We start from the raw sequence: 25,305 nt of genomic DNA, 5'->3' as shown, positions 1-25,305 counted from the left end.
AGACCTTCTCCTCTGGCTGTAACTATAAAACAAAAAGAGGCAAAGAATTACAGTGATGGCAAGAATGTACTACAGCACAATTCTTGAGTTTGCACACGTTTGCATACAATTACTGCATTCCTCGCCGTCATTTTTGTTATCTTATACCTTGCTAATACATCATACTTTTTGCAAAAAAAATCTTTCATTTGCCCTGACATGGTGTCAGTTTCTTCAACAGTTATTGGGCTACACCATATTTGGGGGAAATTGCTACCTTATGCGCCTTTAAAAAACCACTGGGTTTTGAATGGGACCTTTTAAAAAGGGGGTAGTGTTTCATTTAGAGTTGGTGGTCATTCTGGCAACGTGATTTTACCACCGGGGAGCCTTGGAACCATTTACACTCACACATGGCGTCAAGGCCCGCTGTGGTGGTGATCAAGTGCTTTTGAGATGCCTGGACACCATGAGAAGACAAATTAGAGCCCATCTCTCCATGCTTCCCCCACACCAAAATGTTCAGAGCTATAGAAGCACGCTCTCCCTCTCCCTCTCTCTCTCCAGCCTTTCATGCCGCTTGCTCGTCAAAGGAGAATTGATTAAAGGCCCTTTTAAATGACTTCCTTTTCAGAGCTATTATTTCCCAATAACCAAAGGAGAGCAGATTGAGATCAGTAGTCTAATCTGTTGTTTCCCGCTCCTTCTTATTGGTGTTTTTGTTAGAGCCCAGCAAAAGAGCTCACCCCATTTTTCCTGTCAGTCATCGGGTTGTAATACTGGGGCTCATGGCCGTAACTTTAGACTGCTCAGGCACTCACGCACGGGCCTTTTTCAGGGAACAGAGTGAAACAAGTCACTCTCCAAACCCTCTGACAAATAACCCATGCCACAAAGAGCCTGTAACTCTGCCGCCCAGGAAAAATGCTTTGAAGCTGCAATAGAAAGGAGGGCTTCTTCACTGTGGCCAGTGCAATGCTGGGCGCAGCAGCTGGAGTTTACAACAAGAGAAGGTAATAGCGATCTTAAAAAACATAGAAATCCATGAACTCGTTATACTACAAACAAAAAAACAGCTATTGACCTGGAGGTTAGTGTTATAGGTTCTTACCTGGGGGGCAAACAGCAGCTATTTTGTTGTCACTGGTAGTATGAAAAGGCAAAAGCCAGAATATGTTTGGAATGGCAATATGTCATGCTTCCCCGGTGCCAAATTGAGTTGAAAGTCAAGTTTAGCTATAAAAACACACGGCAGATTGGAAGAAGAAATGAAAAGATAAGGAGGGATGAGGACATTTTCGTTTTTGTGTCAGCAGAAACACCTACAGTGTCTCGGTGTCCGTCTTCCTCTGCGCTCTAATCGGAACACACCATCTCCCCTCACCTTCAAACACTCCTGTAAACACCTGCTTTTATCTCACCTCTGCATCTGTGTGGGTAAATACCTCCCATTCTTGTTCACTTGTGTATAGACAAGACCTCCGCTAGCTACCACTGGACAGTTATTTATCCTGTAGCCATGCATCACATCTCCTCTCAAGATGAAGAGTTTGCAGAGATGAAAAGCAGACTCTCTGATTCTCAGGGGGGGAAACCCATTGTAAAAGAAGAGCGCACTCAGGTGAGAAATGTGCGGTTTTGGCAAACAAAAGTTACATTCATCCAGGTGGTCCCAGACGCCCTATCCAAACAGAGGTCTTGGATTGAGCGGCACCCAGATTGTGTAAAAACAATGCCGCGGTGTGCACATATCTCTCACTTTAATGATTAATCTGATCAAGCCAACTTTCATCTGACGACGCCAAATGTTCTAGGAGCGCTTTTGACTTGTCATCTGGACAAGTAATAACAAGAGCTGTTGTGTCTCGGAGCAGTCTCATGATCAACTTCATGAGCACAGACGCCTACCAGTCAGACAGTTATGACATATGGCATGAGATTAATGGCTGAATCTGCTTACATTAAGATATGCTATTATGTTCTGCAGCGCTGCATACCAGGATGATCAATTTAAAAGAGAGGTTTGCATTTTATCCGGAAATCATCTCTGTTCTCAGATATCTCTGACTTTAAGTTTGTTGTGAGTCAACAAAGACAGTTTCAAGCATTTCATCCAAAGGTCCAAGAACCTGCCTCTAATACTCTGCATTTTTAACACACACTCCTTCATTATGGCTTGGATTGGCAGCTTAGCACTCACTTTTCACTCATTCCTGTGCAGGCTCTGTGCCTGCTCTCCCTCACCTACGCCTGTTTCATGCAACTCTGCCTGACATGCCCCGCTGGCTACACGAGTCACCAATTGACCAAATGTAAACGTAAACCCTTAGCCCCCTGTGCCACTGAGGCGCGAGATGTGACTTTTCTCCCCAAAATGCTGCTTTCAGCATTGATTCGAGCGTCAAAGCGCCAGCGTGTTTTTAAGCAGGAACCACAGATGACTTTTCTAATGGTGAAACAAAGATGGCTTTTGTGCCTTGGTTCTGGGAGGCCGCTCACTCTTGTCATGTACATGTGAAATTAATTAGGAGGAAATACTAAAACACTTGGGTGGAAATTGCTTTTCACCAGATGTTCCACATATGAGGATCAATTTAGTATTCTTAGCATAGCAAAATGACTATATAAGTTCATTGCTGGCCTCTTTGATGAAAGCCAATCTGTCACTCAAGGCACATAAAAAGAAGTCAGGGTTCTATGCTACTGTTTGTTCCACTTTATGGAGTCTTAGGTAATGTGATTACTTAACCAGGTTAGGAAAATAGAATGTTTCATTCTTGGGTAAAATTCGACGTACTGACAAGAGGCCCAGTGTTCCTCAATGATCCATGCATAAACCGAGCGAGTGGTCTTTTCCTTGTCCCCTGCCCCGCATACAGAGAGGCCAAATAATCACAGATAAATCACTGTCGGATGTGAGATAGCCATCATAACAGAGGTGTTTAGGTAAGCCAGCAGCTGACATCTTATGTATCAGTGTATGTTTTTAGTGTGTTTTGGAAAGGAACCAGCCTTCGGGCCGCGTCTATTTGTGGCGCTGTGGCAAAACTCCACGATATGGATATGAAAAGATCAAAAGCACAGCGTGGAATGACGAGGCATGCAGCGAGATGAATTGGGAGATCTGAAAGTCTCATTTCTTGCCTGCCGTTTACATTGCCTGCTCTGCTGCACAATGTCAAAGATGTGTGAAGAACAAGGAAACTGCATTGATACAGCTCACTACACTGCCAGCCTGTCCAATTCAAACAGCAAGGGGCAGTGCAGAAATAACAAAAACGTCTCAATACGGTCACATTTGTTCAAACTGAGTCATCTAGTGTGCTGTGCTCTGAATGTAATTGACAAAACGCATACTTAACTCCGATCCCCAAACCTTTTTTTAATCGTGGTCCTCATTTCCTTGTCTCACATTATGAGACGTGAGTGGTTTTGTGTTGGACTCTTCAGGACATGATTTGCCAGCCGCTGCAAGAGAACCGGCCGGCTGTCTGAGGCATACAGACTACACAGTGAAATACAGCAGCTCTCCCCATAGCTTCTGTTGCTCTGTGTATATTCAAGAGAATCCAAGCCATCTGGACTCTGTTTATTGTATTACAAATGACACATAATGGTAATCTGGCATGTGATGAGAGAACGTGAATTACAGACAGGGGGCATGAAACGGGTATTAACCTTCATTTGATTTCCTTTAAGGAGGACATTTAATTTAAGGCCACATTTTATCTACCTGATTATTCATTACGCTAAGCTCGCCCATAACCGTATGAAACAGGATAAACAGAGGAAACCGCCAATTAAATCGCATTCCAGGGAAGATTGGGGGGCTTACTGTATACAGAACAGTTAGTTTAGTGACATAAATATTTACACAAACTGCCACGAATTAAGACAAATGTTACCAGGAAATAGGCTACATTGTGAGGGGCCAGTATAAGGGTTTGTATAAATTTATTGGCCTCTGTTGAGTCCCAAATTTTGGAAAACTATTTCCCATTTTTTTCCAAATGAACGAAACAAGGCAACTGTCTCAGCAGTATGCGAGTCAACACAAATCATCCTGCCAAGCTGATTCTTTAACAACGCGATGTGCTTTGCTTTCAAATGTTGAAAGTTTAATGTGATGTGAACATCCATTTTCCATTGACATTTACAGCAAATACTAACATGGATCATGTATCTCAAGCAGACAGAGAGAGAGAGAGAGAGAGAGAGAGAGAAAGAAAGAGAAAGAGAGAGAGAAATGGGCGGAGATATGAATAGTTGCATCAGATTGGTCCTAGTTGAAGTTAAAGATACATACTGCATGCCCAGGGAGTGGATGTCAGTTAAATGTTTATACAGCTGCTCTGAAGATTATTATTATCATGAAACCACATGGCTATAATGTCACTCTGTGGATGCCAGAGTACAATCAGGTCCTCCCTATAGCCTACTAGCTACCTCTCTCCCCCAGTCAGAAAACCCTCCGGCCTGAACGGCTGGAATCAGACTCAACATGACGATGTGATAATGAAATGTGACAATGAAATGGGTTTATTCCGGACTAACTTCCACCCTGTGAAGGCCAGTGTTAGCACTGAGCTGGAGCTGCATTTACTGTGTATAAAACAATTGGTTATGATTTTTGATTTTAACACAGCTGCAATGCACAGAAATGTAAAGGTGTTCTAATAAATCAGACGTATCCAGTTGTGAAATGCAAATTGAATGGTGAGCAGAGGTGAGGAAAAATAGAAATCTAAGAGTGAAGATTCATTACCAACCACAATTTGTTATTGTAAAATGGATTAAAATTGATCTATTTTCTATTTAATGAACACTGACAATATGTATATTTACCTTTAAACAGCCCTGCCTTCATATATAGCCTTGTTCTATTTAATATGAGATGCTCAGCCTCGTCTATCGCTCTCAGTATCTCACACTTGAAATCAACCTTAGTGAAAACACCCACAGACAGATCCTGTGTCATGCAATGCTGTAATCTCATTTTGTAGAGTTGAAATGGCCTTTTGTCAAAGTGAAAAACATCTGATGCTATGTGTTATTGCTTTTTGTTAGCCATGTCAAGGAAAATGAAATATATGAAATGTTGCTCCTTCATCTTGTTCGGTGAGTGATTGAAAATGCTGTCAGTCTGTGTGTTTGTGTGTGTCTCTGTGTGAAGGTCACAACACTTCTATCAGGATGTTTCTGTTTGTCTCAGAAGTTTCCAGAACCTTTCCAGCACCCGCAAAGTCATTAAGAGGAACAAGCTTTATTTAAGATTAATCTCAACATCTGCGGTAACATTTAGATTTAAATCAGTGAATCACCACACAGTAGTAAACATTGCTTGAATCCAGAAGCAGTAGCTTTGTGAGTACAAAAATAAACCAACTATTACGCTCTGCATTAGTTACACATTAACTACCATTAACTCAAAACATCCCTGCTGGAGGTGTAGCAGCTCACTCTTCCCTCTCATGTATAGATACTTGCTAAGTGTTTTCCTTCCTTCCTTGGCCTGTAAACAGCTGCTTGTGCTTAAGCGGTAAAATGTAAATCTTGACGCTGGCTGTTTACGTAGCCCTAGCTTCTAATCATGCAGACGTATAATTGAGTGACGCGTGGTGTCTTTATGAGTGGAGCTGCATTCAAAGGGCAGATCCCTGTATTTATGTCTCTCTCTCTCTCTAAAATGGAAGTGGCTGCCTCTCATCCCTACTACTCTGCTAAATGGAGCATGTGTTTATACGATTCCTATTGTAAGTTGTTAAGCGTGAGGTCCACACAGAACTAAGAGCTTAATGTTTCATACTGGTACTGAGATTTTATAGGCGTCTGCTGTTATCATTGTAAATAGGTACAAAGGGATATTCGCAATCCCTGGGCATCAAAGGGTTTTTCACATCATTGAGCATGTGTAAGAACATGCAATAAGGACATAGTTTTGACTTCAAAAGAAACATGTGTCTCATAAATGAAGAGCAATGCGTGCAATTTTCTGATACAAAACAATTGATGCAAAACTTAACCACTCAAAGTTGGAATTTCCCTTTTTTTGTCTAAACAAAAGCCAACCAAAACCGATTTTACGATATGATAATAATCACTATGAGTTAAGGGAAATAATACTGATGAATACAAACTGCAGATCGGGATGAAGAACCAACCCCCACTCCCCGGTCAGAGTTCCCCTGTCCCCTATATTCCAGGTGTGGGGGATTAAAAAAAGAATAACACGCCAAATTATCCGCAGCTTCTAGTCAACAACCAACCTCAATGTGCTTCTCAATATTTGAAACATGCAAGCAAGGTTTGGACCCTCTCTTGTGATCTCCGAGAGGCCATATAATCTGGAGGTGGACTTGTTGCTCAAATTAGTGGGTAGAGAAGTGTGCCACATGTTCAGTATCCATAAATATTGACTCTGGCTTTCTAGCTGGCCGTCTCTGACCTTGGTGGGTTTCCATTTCGGGACCAACCTATATGAAATGTGTCCCATTTCCCCACAATCCCTTTCATGCACCATGTGCACATGCTCTGCACAGCCCAGAAGTCGTGCTTCTCCTGTCAAACACATGTCAACTGATAAAGTTTACTGGTTTCCAACTTAAAAAAAGACCAACTTTGCTCGACTGTTGAATCGGAGCCGAAACGCAGCAACAAATTGTTCTATGGTTCCACGCAACATCTCTGAAGCTTATCTCCTTGTAGGCATGTTAGTGTGTGTTAAGGCTACATCTGTCTCCAGGCAGAGGAATGCAGGCCCAGCGTCCAGCCAAGTTGCTGTTAACAGCAGGTGAAAGGCTAATGGCTGGATCTGCAGTGTCATCTCAGGGCTTTGTCTGCCCCCTGACTCCTGGAATGTACGCGATGACAAGAGGAGACCGCACCATCCACATCCAGCACAACACACATACATGTACACACACATACACACACACACACACACAGCACATACTGTACATACACATTGACACAGTGGCATGCAAAGAAACGAGCATGTACAGGATCCCGGTGAACAGACAGAAAGACAATAAACCATGTCTTCTACTAATCCATGAAAACAACAAAATTCTATAGTCATCTCCCTCAAAAAGCCTCAAATATTCCCCCGTCATGAAAAGATTTATTATACTTCCATTATGTATTATGTATTGCACATTGTTCTCCCTTCAGGGGCTTTCCATACAAGTAAAAGATACATCTATTAGGGCATATATGTGAATGATGTTGGTTTTTGTGATTGTTTTCGTTATCTTCTCATCATTGAGGGCGACTTCTCCAAAGGGCAAAGTGAAGGACAAGCGTGGGATGGAACATACCGGTGAGGAAAATTGAGTTTCAGACTATTAGAAAAAGTATATGATATGCACTGCTGACTTTAAAGGTTGAGAGTGGACCAAGGTTCACTTCAAATGTCAGGAGTGACGTGAACTCAGGTCAGCGTCTGCGTGTTTGATGACACAGCCCCTAGTCTGGTGTCTGTGCCCCACTGACCTGAACTTTAGCCCAACCTATTGTCTTTGGCTTTCCAGAGAGGCAGAATAAATTCAAATGACAAGGGTCAGTTCATAAGACAGCGAGAAAGACAGGGAGAGAGACAGTCAGAAAGAGAGAGAGAGAGAGCGAAGGGACGAAGCGGGATGATTCATGATAGAGATGTGTTCAGAAATTTGAGTTGTGTTCTTCCTAAACTGATACATAGATTGGAGGCCTCAGGGATCAGAATTAGAGACGTTTGATATACCTGTGGTGGTCAATTTGGTCCTTACTGTTGGGACAAAGGATTTTAAAGCACTAAGTGATTGTTATGAGGACACATTGACACTCAAATGAGCTGAGTGAGTCTATAATACAGCGGAGCTCAACATGTGAGCATCTCTCTCTTCAACTTGAGTTTCACATTGTAACTTTCAAAGGCTATTTGCCACTATCACAAATGAACAAATGCCTACTGGGAGGAAATATCGATGGCAGAAATGCTGATGGCTGTCTGGCCGAGTCGCAGTTTAACCTCTCAGAGCCCTCATCAGTAGTCGTTCATTTATGTTTCTGATAGGATATCTCACTACCTGCCCCCTCTGGCTGCCAGGGTTTCGCTCTATGATGTTGTCCTTTCAATCAGCGTGTAATTGGATCAGCCGCTGCGATTAGATAAGCATGATGTCTCTGGCTCAAAACAATGATATATATCAGGTGGAGAAGCCCACAGAGCCGTATGATCTCCTCAACCCACTCTGGGCATCGCTGATCAAGTCCCTCAACACAGCCTTGGGTGGACACATTCCTCCGCGCCGGCCTGACACAAGCCGTGCCAAGACACACATATGTGCGTGCACATGCACACAAAATACGCACAACACACATCTTCGCATGCCCACTCGCACCCACGCACACATGTATACAGAGAGAGAGAGAGAGGGGGGGAGAGAGAGAAAGAGAGAGAGAAAGCATCAGATAAAGCCCCCTCTTTCTAATCCTCTCACTCGGGTAATTAAAGATACTCACAGCTTACTGTGTGAGGCCTTATCCCCCAATCTAAAGCATCTAAATGCCGAGCAGCTTTTACCTGGGCTTGGGTTTAGAGCACTAGGTTCACCAAGTGGTGTTTTGGCAACAGTAGAGACCCAACTGTCACTGCCAATAGATTAACACTACAATAGAGCAAATGTATACAGTATGAATCAATTAGCATGCCATCCCATACCTTGACTTCATGGATGGATGGATGGATGAATGAATGAATGAATGAATGAATGAATGAATGAATGAATGAATGAATGAATGAATGAATGGGTGGATGTAGGGTAGCAGGGAAGGAGGGAAAAGATACTGCTGTCAGAGGGAGAGTAAACTTTACGATCAATACCAAGTATCTACACTAGATAGGCTAACCATTTGACTTTTTTAATCAAATGAAAGCAAATCAATCTGGAAAGCAAAGGAAAAGGAACCAAAATAGCAGACAACAAGATGATAACTGCTTGGGTCGAGCCGGAGGAAGACCGAGAGGCAGAGCACAGTGCCACTCAGGTTAAGGTATGCACCCAAAGGCCTCTGTATTTTAATTGCTAAGTGGATGATCCGGGATTATCCCTCATAAAATGTTATTGTCCTGGAAGTAGACAAAGATATCTTGTGATCTCAGTGGGATTTAATCTATTGCCATCTCTCCAAAGAAAACAGGCCTGTCGCTTTGGCCAAAACACAGCCGCCTGCCCTCCCATCATCACCTAATGGAAGTCACTAGAGGGAATCAATGGGGGCTTTTCTTATGGAGATGGGGCAAACATTAATGCTGTTGACTAAACCCCACAGGCTAATAACAATGGAGCAAAGATTCCTCTTCTCCCTACATGCCGCTGACAGCACATGCTATACCAACTCAGCAGGTACTCTCCGAAATATAGGTGAGTCTTGGAATATAAATGGCAATGAATAACGTACATTTAGAGAAGATGCACACAGCCTTGTACAGACAGGATTTCGTGTGAGCACAGAGTTTCAGAATGTGGGGTTCCACCTAAACTAAGTGAAAGATTATTACCTTCTGGGGAAATCAGTGGGGTTTCACTTGGCGCTGTGTCACTTGGCTCTCACACAGCCAGCGCAGTACTGTAGATATGAGACAGTAATACACGCTCAACAACACGACCTGCCAATGATGTATAGATAGGCTGTTATGAATTGGAATCAATAGAAAAGATGGATGCAGCCAGTAGGAAGTATACATAAATCGACTGTGGTGTCAGACTCACACGCACACACACACACAGACACACACACACACACACACACATTGAAGTACAGCAGGAGGATGGGATAGTCCCTCTGTAGGTTCTAATCCTTTAAACTACAAAGGCAACACATTGTGAAGCCATTGTCAATTAGCCTTAATCCAAAAGCAAAACATGTTTAATCCAGCTATTAACACCTCTTGATCAATCATCCGTGGGGCTCTATGCAGCAGTAGGAATAGATTTCTGCTGTGTGGTAAAATTCACAAGAATATTACATTACATAGGGACTGTACCAAGACAGTTTGATGTTATTTAAAAAGCCACACAAGCAAATAGACTATTGCTATTCCTATGTAAGGAAAATCACCCAAAATACACAGCGGAGAGCAACAGTATGGTTTTAATTGTTTACTTTACAACTATATTTATAGAGTGAATTTCCAGCAAACGTAAAGACGCAGCAGGAAAAAAAAAATGTTTGGGATAGGGCGACAAGGTGGGGTCTGTGTCCCCAGACCCCACCTTGAGAAGTGGTTCTCAAGGTGGGGTCTGGGGGCACAGGGGTCCTTGAGGGGGGCTCCAGGGGGTCGCCAGCAAAATGAGGAATAGTTTAATTCCACTATAATTTAATTCACTTGAAATAACCCCAATTAGAGAATGTATGAGAATGATTATACTAATCATAGGTTTCACTCTCACCACTGCACCCCCACCCCCTACAGAGTAAACAGCTATACAAGTCACACGTCAATACTAAATTAACAACAACAAAATCTTCCCATATGGGGGAATTCCTGGGACAAAATCTTATCAAATGGGTCCGCGCCCCTAATGTGTGTTTATTTGAGCACCTCTGACATGAAAAAGTTTGGGAGCCCCCGAGTTAGAGGCATGCAGGAGGTGCTTTATAATGGGCAAATGATTGACAGCCTTGCCTTGGTGACATCACTGTACGACAAAAAGAGTCGCTGGGGGAAGAGAAGGCACCAATCAATTGAACCACTGCGCTGTGGCGCACAGAGGAGAGGCGACGCGCTCACCAACTCACAGCAACAAGGTCCAAGGAGCGACACTTCAGTGCGCTTATCTCTCCAAAAACCCAGCTCCGCTCAACTTTTATCTCCGCGAACAGTTCGCTTTTGAAGATGTTCAACCAAGATGCTTTATACTTAGATCGGTCCTGCCTACGCGAACCCGCTTCCTCATAGACTTAACATATTTTTTTTTTCTTTCCGTATTGACCAAGACCTAACCCGATTTGCAGCTGGTGAGAATATGTGCAAGAGGCGATCGGTGCAGTGCATGGGCTGTCTTTGGTCCGCCAAGGAAAAGCAGCGTGGATTAAACACGAATTAATGTGGAATTTATCGGAGCCCAAAGGTGGAACGACGACCGGACACAGCGCTTCCTCATCAGGTAAAATAACAGTGATGGATTTTGTTGAACTGTTTCAGTTTTCCTTAGAAGAAAAACTCTTTGACTGTTTTAATAATGCCTTTGGGAGTAAAATGATGTGGTTCTCGAAGAAAGATGTAATTTCTTATTGCAAATCGACAATTCTTCCACTATATATGCTTATAGGGTGTGTGGGTAAAAGTTACGCATTTCCATTTTGAACTTCGGGGCGAAAAATGCTGTGAAAAAACTTTAACAGTAAAACTTATTTCTCTCTCGGTTGTGCTATTCAGATGATGTTTAGTTTTTGATGTATGTGTTTTTGATGTCCTGTCCCGGGCTACATCTGGCCCTGGTACGCACGTCAGATCTAACACCTGCGAGCCTCTTGAAGTAACTCTATCCCTTATGATTATAGTCATACATGACCGTCAAAGCCTCTGCAAATAGACGCTTGTAGCACCGTCTGACTGCCTCTCTTGGGCTGTATTTCTAACCCTTTTTCCTGACAACATTCTTTCATGCTTCGTGTGATCTCTCGGGCTACACACACTTGTATTTCTTTTCTTTTCATATCCATTCACTAAACATGTTTTCTTATCTCTTGTAATTGGGGACTTTTTTGTCTGCAGTCTCCCCCCTATGCTTTCTTTGATTTCTGTCTTTCCTGTGCCATCCCCCTTTTTTGTTCGACTCTTTCATAACTTCCTCACCTTGATATTCATGTTTTAGTTTGCCTCTATAATGTTAAGATCAATCTCCTATTTCAGATAGAAGCGCCGTAGCCGACGGGGGTGTTATTCCCAGCCCTTTTTTGTTCTACTTCAAAGTGAAGAGGTGTCTCCCCTTTTTAACCTGCTCTCCTTCAATAATTCCTATTGTATGGAGGGAGCACACACAGCTGGGGGAATGCTGCAGTGAAGCCCCTGATGTGTCCCCCTCATGTCAATACCTCAGCGCCTGTGTATTGACAGAAACCAACTTTCTCCACAGGGACTGACTGATCATGGTCGCCGTGGTCCGCTCTCTCATGGTACTGCTGCTCGCTCAGGTGTTGCTGGAAGGTGCTACGGGACTTATCCCCGAGGTCGGCCGGAGGAAATACAGCGAATCCGGGAAGCAGACCCCGGAGCAGTCGGAGAGCTTCCTCAACGAGTTTGAGCTTCGGCTTCTCAATATGTTCGGACTGAGGCGCAGGCCGACCCCGAGCAAGCAGGCCGTGGTACCGCAGTACATGGTGGACCTTTACCGTATGCACTCAGCAAACGGAGACCACAGCACTAAACGACCCAAGAGCATGGGGAAACACGCAGAGAGAGCCGCCAGCAAGGCCAACACGATTAGAAGCTTTCACCATGAAGGTATGTATTAGTGACATACCTTTACCTGTCAGCCGGAGAGCTCCTCGGCTCTCTCAGACAACCCAAACCTATATTTAAACATGACTCAATGCGTCAAGACTGAACTTCAGAGTCTTCGCTGTTTTATGGAACGTTAGTCATCGAAAGGTGACACGCGTCCAAGTTATTTGCTCTTCCTTAATAAGCGAATGATTACTTTAAAACTCACTGACACGATTTACAGACAAGCAACTGATGCGCAATTAAACTCACTCTAATCCATGTAGTGATGCAACCTTTAACCAGACATTCCACAGGCGCTGCTGCCACAGGCTTCAAAAACATCAAGGGTGGTGGTATCCCTGGGGTAATTTGTTTCTTAATAATTGATGGTGTTTGCGTGGGCTCTGAAAACAGTTTTTCCAGACACGCACCACAGGAGCAGGATAAAGGGTGGTGTGCCTTTGCGCAGGTGATAGTCATCACCCTGTTACTTCAATAACACACGACATGGCATTATACTAACACGCATTATGACAGAGTCATCGTGTCAGACTGAATTCTGAGTCATTTTGAACAGGACTGAAATTAGTCCTTGGTAAATGGGAAGGGGGGCTGCGCGCCTTATTCTTTCCAAATCGCTCTCTCCGCGCTGTGCGCCATTACGCACGTTCCAATAATATAACACCATAATTGCATACTTAGTTTATAACTTGGATATGCGCTGATTGTTGAATTTCAATTCAATCCCATTTCCCTCCCCAGAAACATATGCTTCTCAGATGATTAAGGTTCATACAGTAAAAGTTCATAGCCCCTGGCTAAAGTGCATTAGTTCACCAGGCATATGTGCTTATTCGAAGTTATTGATGCAAAGGGTCATTTACTTTTAAAACTGACTGGATTCCTATACATTATTAATAGTCAACATGCAACATCCAAACATTAATGATGCTATATTTATTTGCTTAGTTCAGTTTCTAGGCACTTGAGTGGTGCACTTGGTGATATTATTCAAACCCCTTAAAATGTATGAAAAATGGATTGCAACCTTTTAATGGTGAAAATATCATAGCGAGCAACTCTATATCTACTTTTCAAATTCCTATGGCCCATGTTCCAGTTTTTACAATATACAAGCCACTGAGTCCATAGGGGTTTTACACAGAGTCCTTATACAGAGTCCTAAGTGTTTGAGTGGGGAAGTTTCCACCAGGGGTGAGTCAGAGGGGTGGTTGAGTGGTTGCTTGGGTGTTCTCCAGAGGCCTAGTGCAATGACACCCAGTGGCTATACTGACACATTACAAACAATCCTGGCCCAGGCAGCCAGGGTGAGTGACTGCTCCCAGCCCACTACTGGAAACCTCTGCACCGGGCCAGCACACACCTTGACACCACCGGCCATTAGGAATGTGCTCAGACTATGTTTACATACTCTCCCCCGGGCGTTTCATCCTATGCTAACAGAGTTGCAGGGTTGTTAGTCTTCCCATGTCAAGAGACATGGAATTGATGGCCACCTTGTATAATAAGCATGTATCTACAGATGTAAGCCCAGCACATCAAAGCAAGCAGCTCCAATCATTCATCACATCTGCTTGCTGATATTAATTTCAGTAGGATAATTAGTTTCTGCCCTATCAGTTTTCAAAAATAACCATTTTCCATGCCAAATAGAACATTTCCACTATTACACAGGAACCGGCTGCCAGAGACAGGTCCGTGATGAATGACCCAACATTAGCCGTTATCTTTTGTTTTGGCATGCAGCACAAAAAGAAATTAGGAATGTTGATACACTCATATCTGTGGTTCACAAGTTTTTGACAAGCCACAACTTGTTCACACAGCAGTTCCTTCAACGAGAGAGGGAGAACGAGAACGAGGGAGAAAGAAAGAAAGAAAGAAAGAAAGAAAGAAAGAAAGAAAGAAAGAGAGAGAGGAAGAAAGAAAGAAAGAGAGGAAGAAAGACAGACAGAGAGAGAGAGAGAGAGAGAGAGAGAGAAAAGAGGATTTGGGGCTAAGAGAAAAAGAGGGAGAAGGGGATTTGGGAGCTGAGGAAGAAAAGAGAGGGACTGGGGACAGAGGAGAGGGAAAGAGAGACAAGGGGTTTTCCCACATCAAATGAGGAGTGATAGGCCTAATTGAGGTCTTTGTGCCTCTGGAGGGAGGTTTAGGATGAGAAGGTGGAATTTCCTAAATGCCTCCTTTGAAAAAGCACTGAGTTCAAAGTTTGTGTTTATTTTACCACACCAAACAGATTAAAACGTATGTATATGTATCATCTATGATCTTCATAAAGTAAAAGTTCAAAGTAGGACTGCAAGAAAGAAAATTGCCGCTTTTATAAACATTTCTTGTCATTTATTGTACACTTTAAAGGGGAATACCAGTGAAATTGAGTATACAGATATGATTTTCGTATGCCCCAGGACAGTTATAATAGTTGTCTTAACTGCACATTCACTGTAGTATCCCTCAGCCAGAAACAACAAAGAAGAGATTGATGTAGCTCCTACTGGGATGTGATTGATAGAGATGGAAAGGGGGACTGGCAGTGACAACAATGATTTTCTGGCAATATATATGGGGATATTGGGTTTTGATGATATATTTCCAGGCTCAGAACTGTTACCACAGCTTACAAATATAACTCATTTGGCTGTAAAATGTCAAACAAACATTCTGTAAATACCCAGTCTCCCATTCATGGTCAATGGATTGGCTCCAGGCTTCACATACTAATGGCATCATAGATAAGAGTCTGGTTCTCTAGCTTCTGGCTTTGAGAAAGACTTGATCACATTCATTCTGAAACTTTAATATACAGTGTATGAATAATATAATTTCAGACCTGGCCAATTCTGCAAAGGTTAATACAATAGTTGGCATTTAAAGACATTAACATTTTGGTGTTCATCTGATAAATCCCATATTGACTTCCCTATTGCTCTCTTGTTAAAACTCAGCTTTGATGATCCTTAGATACATGGTGCAACCTTTTTCCATACATGCACTAATAGTGGGAATTGCATGTAGCAGCCAATTTGTAAAGGGCAGATATCCTCCATGTGGCATTTAGAGGACGACTAGCATGCATAACAGAAGATGCTATCGCTGTTCTTCTGCTTGATCTTATCAAAACATGGGAGCACACTGCTTTGATCTTCTGACATTTAACCCGGTCAATTTATGAGCATGACACTAATGATACCATTAGATCACCACAAGCATTTGCCTGCTATTACTTTGACTCATACATACAAAGTGTTGGGGTCTGTGTGACGCCTGTGTGACAATGACCCACACCCACTCACTATAACCACGTGGCAGCCTGGCTGGCTGCACGTAGCGAGAAGGAAAGCTTTCAGCTGTGTGTATGTGTGTGGACTGTATGTGTGTGTGTGTGTGAGAGAGAGAGAGCAAGAGAGAAAGAAAGAGAGAGAGAGAGAGCAAAATAAACCATGTGAGAAACTATCCTTGGCCAATGTTTCCCTGCTCACAATGGATCCATGAAGCCAACTAGGCTTTAATCATAGATGCTGTTTCTCGTTCTTGTACCGTGCCTAAACTCTTTGTTTCACCCTTGGCATGCATCTCAGACCCCTATCCCCTTACACTATGTTTGTCTCTGTGCTATCTCCTGTAGAGTCTATGGAGGCCCTGGCCAGCCTGAAGGGCAGAACCACCCAGCAGTTCTACTTCAACCTCACTTCTGTCCCTGGAGGGGAGCTCATTACCTCTGCGGAGCTTCGTATCTTCAGGGATCAGGTCATGGGAGCTGTGGCCGCCAACAACAGCTCCAGTAACAGCAGCACTAGTAATAGTGCTCCCGCTGGTGGCTTCCATCGTATCAACATACACGAGATATTCGGAGCCCCTGCCACACACGGCGGGGAACCCCTGACACGCCTGCTGGACACTCGGCTAGTGCAGGACTCTCTGAGCCGCTGGGAGAGCTTTGACGTCAGCCCCGCCGTGTCTCAGTGGACCTCCGGGGGGCGCCGCAACCACGGCTTCATGGTGGAGGTGCTACACCCAGAGCAGAGGGAGGGGGACGGGGAGCACGGCCAGAGACAGAGCAGGCACGTCAGGGTGAGCCGGTCCCTGCACCAGGACCAGGACTCGTGGCCCCAGGCTCGGCCCCTGCTGGTGACCTACGGCCACGACGGCCGCGGGGACTCGGTCCTCCACACACGGGAGAAGCGTCAGGCGGCCCTCCGCAAACAACGCAGGAAGCACCAGCACAAGGCCAGCTGCAGGAGGCACGCCCTGTATGTGGACTTCAGCGACGTCGGGTGGAACGAGTGGATAGTGGCGCCCCCTGGCTACCACGCCTTTTACTGCCACGGGGAATGTCCCTTCCCCCTGGCGGACCACCTCAACTCTACCAACCATGCCATCGTGCAGACGCTGGTCAACTCAGTCAACTCTAACATCCCCAGAGCCTGCTGCGTGCCCACCGAGCTCAGCCCCATCTCCCTGCTCTACCTGGACGAATACGAGAAGGTCATCCTGAAAAACTACCAGGACATGGTGGTGGAGGGATGCGGCTGCCGGTGAGAAACTGACAGCGGGACGGACGGAGAGAGGGAGGGGGCGAGAGAGACTGAGAGAAAGAGACTTATAAGAGGTTATTATGGACACCCGGTTTCCCAATGAAGACGTTTATTTATATGAAAGAAAGACACAAAACAGAGCTATTGTGGAAGAAGAAAAAAAACTATATATGAATATATTTATGTCTACGTAAAGTTGGGAAAAAAATAAATATTTTAATCAGAGGAATATTCCTTTACTGGTTTTGAAAATGTATTTCTGATGTACATTTCGAAATGGGTGCAATACCACATGAAGTATAATGCTCAGATTTTTATTTTGTATTTATTTCTATTATAACCACTTTATTTGTAAATAAATAATGTGTATTTATCGTGAGAAAACGTGGTCGCTCCAGTTTTCCGAGATCAGCTACCGTGAACACCAGCAATTGTTGATTTATCCTTGTCAGAGGTCGACGTGTGTGGCTGACTCCATACATGAATAACAGAGTTTCGAACTCCCACATAAATTAGCCGAGAAGAAATAACACATGACCAGAAGCTCACACTCGAGCGCTGATTGCAAACCAAGCATTGGGCTCTTATGGTAAATGTAACTGGAAACCAACAACAATAGAAGTTTATAGAGGAAAGTGACAGGGCCGGGTCAGGGTGCCAGTGGTGTAATGGACTGCATTCGGGTGTAGGGTCACAGGAGGGGAGTGACAAGCTACAAGCCTACAGATGTGATAGACTCCCATGGGAGGATTAGGAAAACAGCAGAACATGTTTTCCTGCATTACATGTCATTGCAAAGATCCCTGGGAAGGCTCTTCCAAAAGCCCCTATGTTTTTTTTCTGTTCATGACTGATATTAAGAGATGGAAAAAAGGTAATCTGTAAACTGTTGTAGTGTTGCTGGGCTTCCAAGGAAAGTCTGAGAGAGTTTATTTATAGCACAACTTGACAAATTGCAAACTCTTCGGCGGACACACCAACAAGCCTTTAGCAAGAAAAGCGTCTACTGCAACTTTAATTAATAAAGACAAACACACACACCTGTACTTGCCCCCATACTGCACACGCTCAGACAGATTCTTCCCTGCTTCCCCGAGTTTGGCTGCCTTCCTTTGTCGTCTCTGAGTCATAAGGCTCTGATGTGTTTCTGGCACTAAAGAAAAAAGCCCCGATTGGCCATGAGGGACGTTTCAGAAAACGTGTTAGCAGCAGCAGATAATGAACTGCAACACAAACAATACCACACACTGACACCAAGAACAGCTTAAGAGTCATGTTTTATTCACAGAGACAGTGGTGTTGGCTGGCTGGCAAAAACAAAACGTATCAGATGTTGCAGTGAGACAGTCCAAGCACGAACATCTGAGTTAATATCTTAATACTGCTATGTTCTTCGTGCAAAACAATGCAATATCTAGACCAAACTGAATTGACTAAAAATGCTCCAGAAAGAGACAGATGAAAATTTATACTGCAGCCACAATAGCAGATCAGATAATGAGAGGGGGAAGAGAAACGGAGAGGGAGAGTTTTGTGGAGTTTGACTGACTGCGTTTTCTGCTGTGTTTGCATTAGAAAGGGTTTGGAGGGAACACAAGGCAGCTCAAAATGCTCTAAATAGAATGTTTTTTATGTGAGCGCACATTGGGACCGTGGAATGTTGGTTTTCAATCTCAGACACATGCATACGCTTGCATGGAAAACCAACGTGGTTGTTTTTTCAATCATCTATTCAAGGGTTTCCTGGTGGGCTTTTTCTCTTCAAAAACAAATGTGCATTGAACAAAGATACGCTTGTTACTTATATAGGAATTGTAAATCAAAACATTTAGAAGGAGCCGTGAGACTTTATTCATGGGCAGTAAAAACATTGAAATGTCAAATTCTTTCATGTTCCTCAGATCATGTCTACCTCATATACTATACAGTGTTTGCCTTGCCAACTGGTTTTCATTGTATCTATTGACACAGACATTGTTAGGTAATAACAGATGTCAAAATACCCATTCTTATCCTCTTATGGGTGTATAGCACCCATCTACTGTAGATGATGCAACCAACCAGTCATTTTGTGTTCTATCACCCCCCCATCCCCCCAACGCGCGCACACACACGTACACACACACGTACCTCCTCCTCCTTCCCACCACATTTCAGTTTCAATCTTCTGCATGTGTTATTTTATTTTACCTTGCATCCGCTCCCCCCCCTCTTATCCCATCTGGTGTCCATTTCTCCTGTGTGGACCCCACCATACCGCAGCCCAGCACATGGGCTCCCCATCGCTCTGCCAGTAGCAGCGCCTGAAACACCCCTGCACCATTTTAATGGACTTCAAGAGGAAGTCACTTCGCTGGTACACTTAATGAACATTTGATAAAAATCAACACTAAAAACCTTAACTTCCAGAAAAAAAACAGTTGCTGCCAAAAGTTTCGGGGGTAAGCTCAAGAGTGGGGGAGAAGAAAAATGCTTGTGTTAAAAAAGTGTTAGATTTAGTGGTTTGCCTTTATAGCTCAAGTCCATAAACCTTTCATTGGGTTGGGTGGAAATACTGCTCCCAGGGTGGGTGACACATGGGTAGCGCTCCTGAAACGCCCCTCCTGCACCCCGTCCCAGCTGAATTTGGTTCCGGTTGTACTGTGAGCTAGCCAGTGTTCCTCCGCCCTCTGGGAGTTCTCATTTTAGAGCCAGGTTAGTATCAGGGCTCCTCAGGGACCACTCCTAAACTTCTCACTAAGAACAGGGGTCAAGGGTCAAAGTAATAAGGACCTATTATCTCTGCCATTACTGACAGACTTCTAGGCTCATCACGTCAACATGGACTAGTGGCTCAAAGTGCGGTCAGCCAGTGGCAGGGACTGAGAACATGCTTATGTTCCAGTATCCATCCTTTTTTACTGCTTGTGTACAATTGCATGGACTATAAAATCATCTATTTTATAGTATACAGGTTTTGATGCAGAGCGAAAAATTTTGACTGTGTGTGCGACTGTGTATTCCATGTGATTTAGTTATAAAAGTATAACTGTGAGATATGCTTTCTTGGCAAGATCCTCTTCACCTGCTACACAGACCTCTGCTAAGTCACTCTGTGAAAACAGATTTTCCCCTTCTTTCTCCCTGAACATCTGGTAAATCAGTTAAAGGTGTCCTTCGCTCTCTTTGTTTATGCACAAACACACAACAGAGCAGCCACACAACTGATGAGCACAACACTGGGAGCTGGTCTTTACTAGCGTGGCAGGGCTCATTCGTTTTGCTCGGTGCAGCAAACCACACCAAAAGTATCTGCAGCTCCAAACAACCCAAATCATAAGGGTTATAAAATCAGATTTCCAGATTTCTGGCTGGCCCAGATTTGGAAAGTATGCGGCGTGCCGTGCACCTTTGATGAAGCAGAGTGCTCTGTCGCTATGGGAGATCTTGACTGGCTTCATGCCAGGGTGGGACACGAAAATGTAGAGAAGCGGGGAGAGACAGCAGCCACTTTTGAGCCTTTTCTTACTTCGGTTCTTCCTTTCTCCTTCATGTGCCGCACGCACTAATTTTAGAGGTGGTGCACATGGTGTTTTTTCTGTTTTCCGAGAACAGCCAGTGAGATGACGTCCAGCATAGCTGAGACTGTGGCATCTGTGCTGCAGCTCTGAACACATCAAACAGACGGGCGTCCACAGATTCAGGAGCAGAGCAAATATGGAAATTACTTTTCCAGATTGACTACAGGGATGATAGTACTTTTGCATATACAGCCTTAGCCTTTCATTCTGCTGTGTGTATTTGTATGCTCACACAAGCGTGCATGCGTGCAAGTGCATCTGTGGGTGCATATGTGCGCATGTGCACAAATACATGAGTCTGTCTGCTGGCTTGTCTAATGTGTTGGTACACTCGCATAACAAGAGGCATGTAGGAAATGACAGCTACATTACTAAAAGCTATCACTAACTTGCTCCTGAAATATGTTCTGCTACTGCCATTACTGTAAGAGCTAATCATCCATGCAATCACAGCGGAGTTGGCCTGGAGTGACATGCTGGAATCATTACCTCTGGCTGGGACTCAATGGGAGACAAGAGGAGACCATTATATAGCCTTATACTCATGGCAGTATAGTCTAGTAGTTAAGCTATAATGCACCGTTAGAAGCTCTCTCTGCTATTATGATACTCCAGAGAACAAGGCAATGAAACCTTAGAGGATGGACGTGACCCTGTGCCAGAGAGTTTACATCGACGGGCTATGGGAGGCAGCAGCAGGACAAACGAGCTCGTAACACCAGAGCTGTTCATCTCTCATCCAAGGACTGTGAATCACACACACCTTTCTTGTCAAGTCTGGACATTGTGTGCAATATTCTCCCTCCCTCTCTTTCCCTCTCTCTTTCGTTTGGAGAAAATGAAAATATGTGGCGTGTGGAGAGAGAGAGAGAGAGAGAGAGAGAGAAAGAAAGAAAGAGAAAGAGAGAGACAGATGACATTAAAGGGTGCTTTCTGATTTGGTTACATAATCAGTGAGACACAGAGAATGAATTTACGAATAATGGAATAATTAGCTATTTTCTAATAAACATCTTGTGATATGACTAAAGACTATCTTTTTTTTCACCACAAGGTAAAAAAAAATCCTTATGTTTATAAAATAACATTGTTATTCTTTTATCAAATGAGTATGGATTTGAGGATGTGCACCTTTGCAGTTTGTGGACGAAGTCTTTTCCACAGAGAGGACACAGGAAGGAGTTCCATATGGACCACATATGGGCTTCTAAAACAGGCTGGAGGATGGATTTGCCTCTAGACACTGATCTAAGGTCAGTGTTGTGTTTACTCCTCTGATGGTTACAGTTAGGTTGGGGGGGAAGGGTGAACTCAACTGATCCTGGAACCTTGCCTAAGGGCGTCTCCTACACATCGAGCTTGAAAGGGCGAGTGTGGTTACGGGAGCGTCCTCCATCTTTGTAGCAGGAAGTGAAGAGATCAATCAAAGGGAGCTACATGACATCCCCCAGCATGCCTGTTAAATAAATGTCAATCTCAGACACAGTAAATCTCACGATTACCACGCATACAACTTCAAATCGGTGATGTTCTCATTCAGAGCTGGCAATAAAAAGAAAGCTCAGATCTCATCTCTTTGGTCCGATGACAGATAATAGACAAAGGCTCATAATATAGATCATGCCAATATAATACAGATAACTACAACATGACTGGTTTATGAAACTGAACACGCGTCTCCACTTTTGGCACAAATTCATTTTCACTGCAGCTTATGGTGAATTTTACTTCATTAGTTTGCAAAAACGTTGTGTATTTAACTTATTTTAATACCAAAAATAGCAAAGCAAACTACCTCACTGTGCCTCAAAGAGCAGCTCTGGAACTGTTGGATGCTACTTTCAGACCCATTGTTGCAGGACAGTAAAAAAATCATACTCCACCTATATGTATCTTCCTGATAATATAAAAGTTATCATTTGATGAGCATGTGGGCCTTTCATCTGTCCTCAGCCAGTAGGTGGCAACAACCCGTCTCCTACACTGTCTTACTGCACCACAAAGCCTCTCATCTCGCCCCTCTGTCTGCTGGCAGCAACGGAGACAGCCAAGATAATGAAGGATTTAGAATTGACAGCGAGGTATCATATGTCATTTCTTCCAGCCTCCAAAAGGTTTGCACTGTTTGAGGGACTTCTTTATGATCACATTCCAGTCTCCTCAGTTTAGGATTACAGAATACCAACACTACTATCATTGTCATGGAGCTGCAAAGTGTCAATACAGCACCTTGAGGAGCTCCAGGCCTGGAACCCAGTCCACCAAGCATCAGTTGATCCCCAGCTATGAAAGGAGACCTGTTATGGAGTTCGGGGTCTCACTTGGTGGTCTATGAGAACAAGCTGGTGCTGAACCTTTTGTACTTAGAGCAGATTACCGGGAGGCTGCTTCCAGATGCAGTGCGCCAGGGGAAACGGGTTCTCTTTCCCTGGGTGGTATGGGACAAATCCACTCCCCACACTTTTCTCATTAGCGTAATAAGCTTTGTATAAACCGCTGGGCTGCCATCGTCAAGGACACACGCACCATCTCATCCATCCATCCATCCATCCATCCGTCCGTCCATCCATCCATCCATCCATCAATCCAGGCAGGTCTGTGAGCACGGCTCCCGCTCCCAGCTCTTCTGTCTTTCATTACGATGGAATTCTGTCACACCTCTCAGCGCCGGAGGGAAGAATAGGAATCAAACGTTTAATGTGAACTTTGTCCAACCTGCACACACACCTACGGGTCCTTGTTGCCCCTGAGCATGTGCTGTGTAGGAGTTCAAGAATATACTCCCGATTCGCGCTTGATTAGAACCTGCTGATCGAATGCTGTCTGCCATCTGCGTGCACAAATTACCGGCTGTGTTTATAAATCGCACTGCCAGCTACTGAACCTCCTGAAGAAATTCATATGAGTATTCTGTTGGTAAAAGTATTGGTGCAGCGGGGCATGGGAAAATCTCTACACCAGTCACTTCTGTTGAGGGCAGGCCTTCATCAACCTGATTGTGGAGGGAGATGAGAGGAGCCTGTTTATGTAAAGAGCAGGTCCCCAACCTGAGGCCCCTGGCCAGCTCAGCTCTGAGGTGTAACTCACACTCCTTCACCCCGCTCTCCCACAGCCTGTCAGTGGCACGGCAAAGTCTGCCTCACCAAGCTTCCTGTGACTCACTTCCTGTCCCAGCCCTGCACCTGCACTCCCCTGGGTGATGTCATGGCAGGTTTTCCTCTTGGAGTCGCACTACTGAGCACACTCCCCGTCTGGCATAATGCGTGTGTGTGTGTGTGTGTGTGTGTGTGTGTGTGTGTGTGTGTGTGTGTTTATGTGTGCATCCATCAGTGAGCCTGGCTCAGACATCAGTCAGCGGACCTGCGGTGAATGCGGCCCTTCATGGCTTTAGTGATGACCTCTTCCATGAGGCAAAGGCTGCCGAGAGTAGAAAGGCACATCAAACAGACAGGGGAGGAAGAGGAGAGCAGTAGGTGGAACATGGAAGCCGTCCCAAAGCTGGATTATTGTGCAATTTTTTCTTCTCTCTTGCTTCCTCCCTCTCAAAGATGCCAATATCTCCTTTTGGTGTCTCTTTGTGTCTGTGTGCTCGATTACTTGTCGGAGGAATCCTCCTGTGAGTCCTTATTGAGCTTCACCTGCTGAAAACTTGACCTTTATGCGAAGGCAAATCGGCTTTCCAATGGGGAGAAACAACCTCTAGATGTCCTCAATATCTGTAAGAATAATTATAGTAGGCTTTTCTACCATCGGTGACCGCAGTGAAAATGATAGATTGAGGGGAACGTACTACTTGGACGGGCCCATGAGTAAATGGAAATATTGTATGAGAATGAGTGCATAGTTTTTTCCCTTATCCCGGGCCGTAAGAGGTAATGTTGTTTTTTTTTCTGAGTCGACTTTTCTTTTGCACGTTTTATTTTTTCCTTCAAATTGGGTGAGTATGTACGTGAGCTGGCAGGAAATGCCTTACAGCTCCCGTCAGCAGAGGAGAAACCCGTTAGAGGTCAAGGGTCGCAGGAGGAAGGCAGCGGGCATATATCAATATTAATTTCCTTTTCTGGCACATTCACAGACCTCTTGCTAGTTTCACTGTTTCTCTCCTCCTCTCTTCACTGTGTTACGGATCATTAGTTCTTGCTAGCTGCATGTTGACAATGTTAGCAGCTGTAATGGTCTTCTGTGGGAAAGTTGGCGTTGTTTCCTACCTTTTTATGTGTGTGTGTGTGTATGTGTGTGTGTGTGTGTGTGTATGTGTGTCACATCCATCTGCTGAGAGATGGTATAGTCCAGAGGCAGGCCGGTGAGAGAGAAAAGGAGGATTTGGCACCACTCTGTTTCTCTTTGACTTCCACATCATTTCCTTATAACTGGGCTCATATAAAGTATCTCATTCCATTCCATCCCACAGTGTCCACGACAAGGCAGTCTTGAGGAAAACAAAATTGTGATACATGCTTATAAAATATCAACAATTGTGCCTGGCAAATTTGATAAAGTATACTTAGAAACTCCTTTTCCTCATTAGAATGAGCAGCATTTAGAGGGCCAGAGTTTACCAACATTCAGGGGTTGACATTGGACTGAATCTCCGTACTGTCACTGTGCAAACAGCGGGCGTTCTGTTGACTGGGACATAAAATAGTGCTGTTGGGTTTTGGGTTTCCAGAGCGGGATCAGGGCTGCAGTATATTGAGTCCATGTGGGGAGTGCGTTTTTAATCTGAGCCTTACCCACA

The 25,305-nt window shown here is 44.2% G+C and overlaps 1 protein-coding gene across 2 annotated transcripts; it reads left to right on the top strand.

The window, feature by feature from the left end:
- Positions 1-10,735: 10,735 nt before the first annotated feature.
- bmp2b (bone morphogenetic protein 2b) lies at positions 10,736-17,404 on the top strand. Of its 2 annotated transcripts, none has more exons than XM_071522236.1 (3): positions 10,736-11,129; positions 12,160-12,469; positions 16,098-17,404. In XM_071522236.1, the coding sequence occupies exons 2-3, from the start codon at positions 12,286-12,288 to the stop codon at positions 17,009-17,011; spliced, it is 1,098 nt and encodes a 365-aa protein (XP_071378337.1). In that variant the 5' UTR covers positions 10,736-11,129; positions 12,160-12,285; the 3' UTR covers positions 17,012-17,404. The 2 variants fall into 2 exon arrangements, with proteins under 2 accessions (XP_071378337.1, XP_071378336.1); XM_071522235.1 differs by having other exon boundaries at positions 12,102-12,469.
- The last annotated feature ends 7,901 nt before the right edge of the window (positions 17,405-25,305 follow it).

The sequence above is a fragment of the Centroberyx affinis genome, unplaced genomic scaffold (assembly GCF_046629955.1).
Source record: "Centroberyx affinis isolate AG114_WGS23_722 - 3 ecotype Tasmania unplaced genomic scaffold, CSIRO-AGI_Caff_v1 ptg000969l_1, whole genome shotgun sequence".
Lineage (NCBI taxonomy): Eukaryota > Metazoa > Chordata > Actinopteri > Beryciformes > Berycidae > Centroberyx > Centroberyx affinis.
Note: the sequence above shows the minus strand (reverse complement) of the source record. Positions and strands in the feature narration are given on the sequence as shown.

What these genes read in the sequence shown, in the direction of transcription:
- bmp2b (XM_071522235.1), top strand. Translation starts at nt 12,115, where the DNA reads ATGGTCGCCGTGGTCCGCTCTCTCATGGTACTGCTGCTCGCTCAGGTG. An exon ending in TAGAAGCTTTCACCATGAAG is followed by an intron (nt 12,470 to 16,097) that starts GTATGTATTAGT and finishes TATCTCCTGTAG; the next exon opens with AGTCTATGGAGGCCCTGGCC.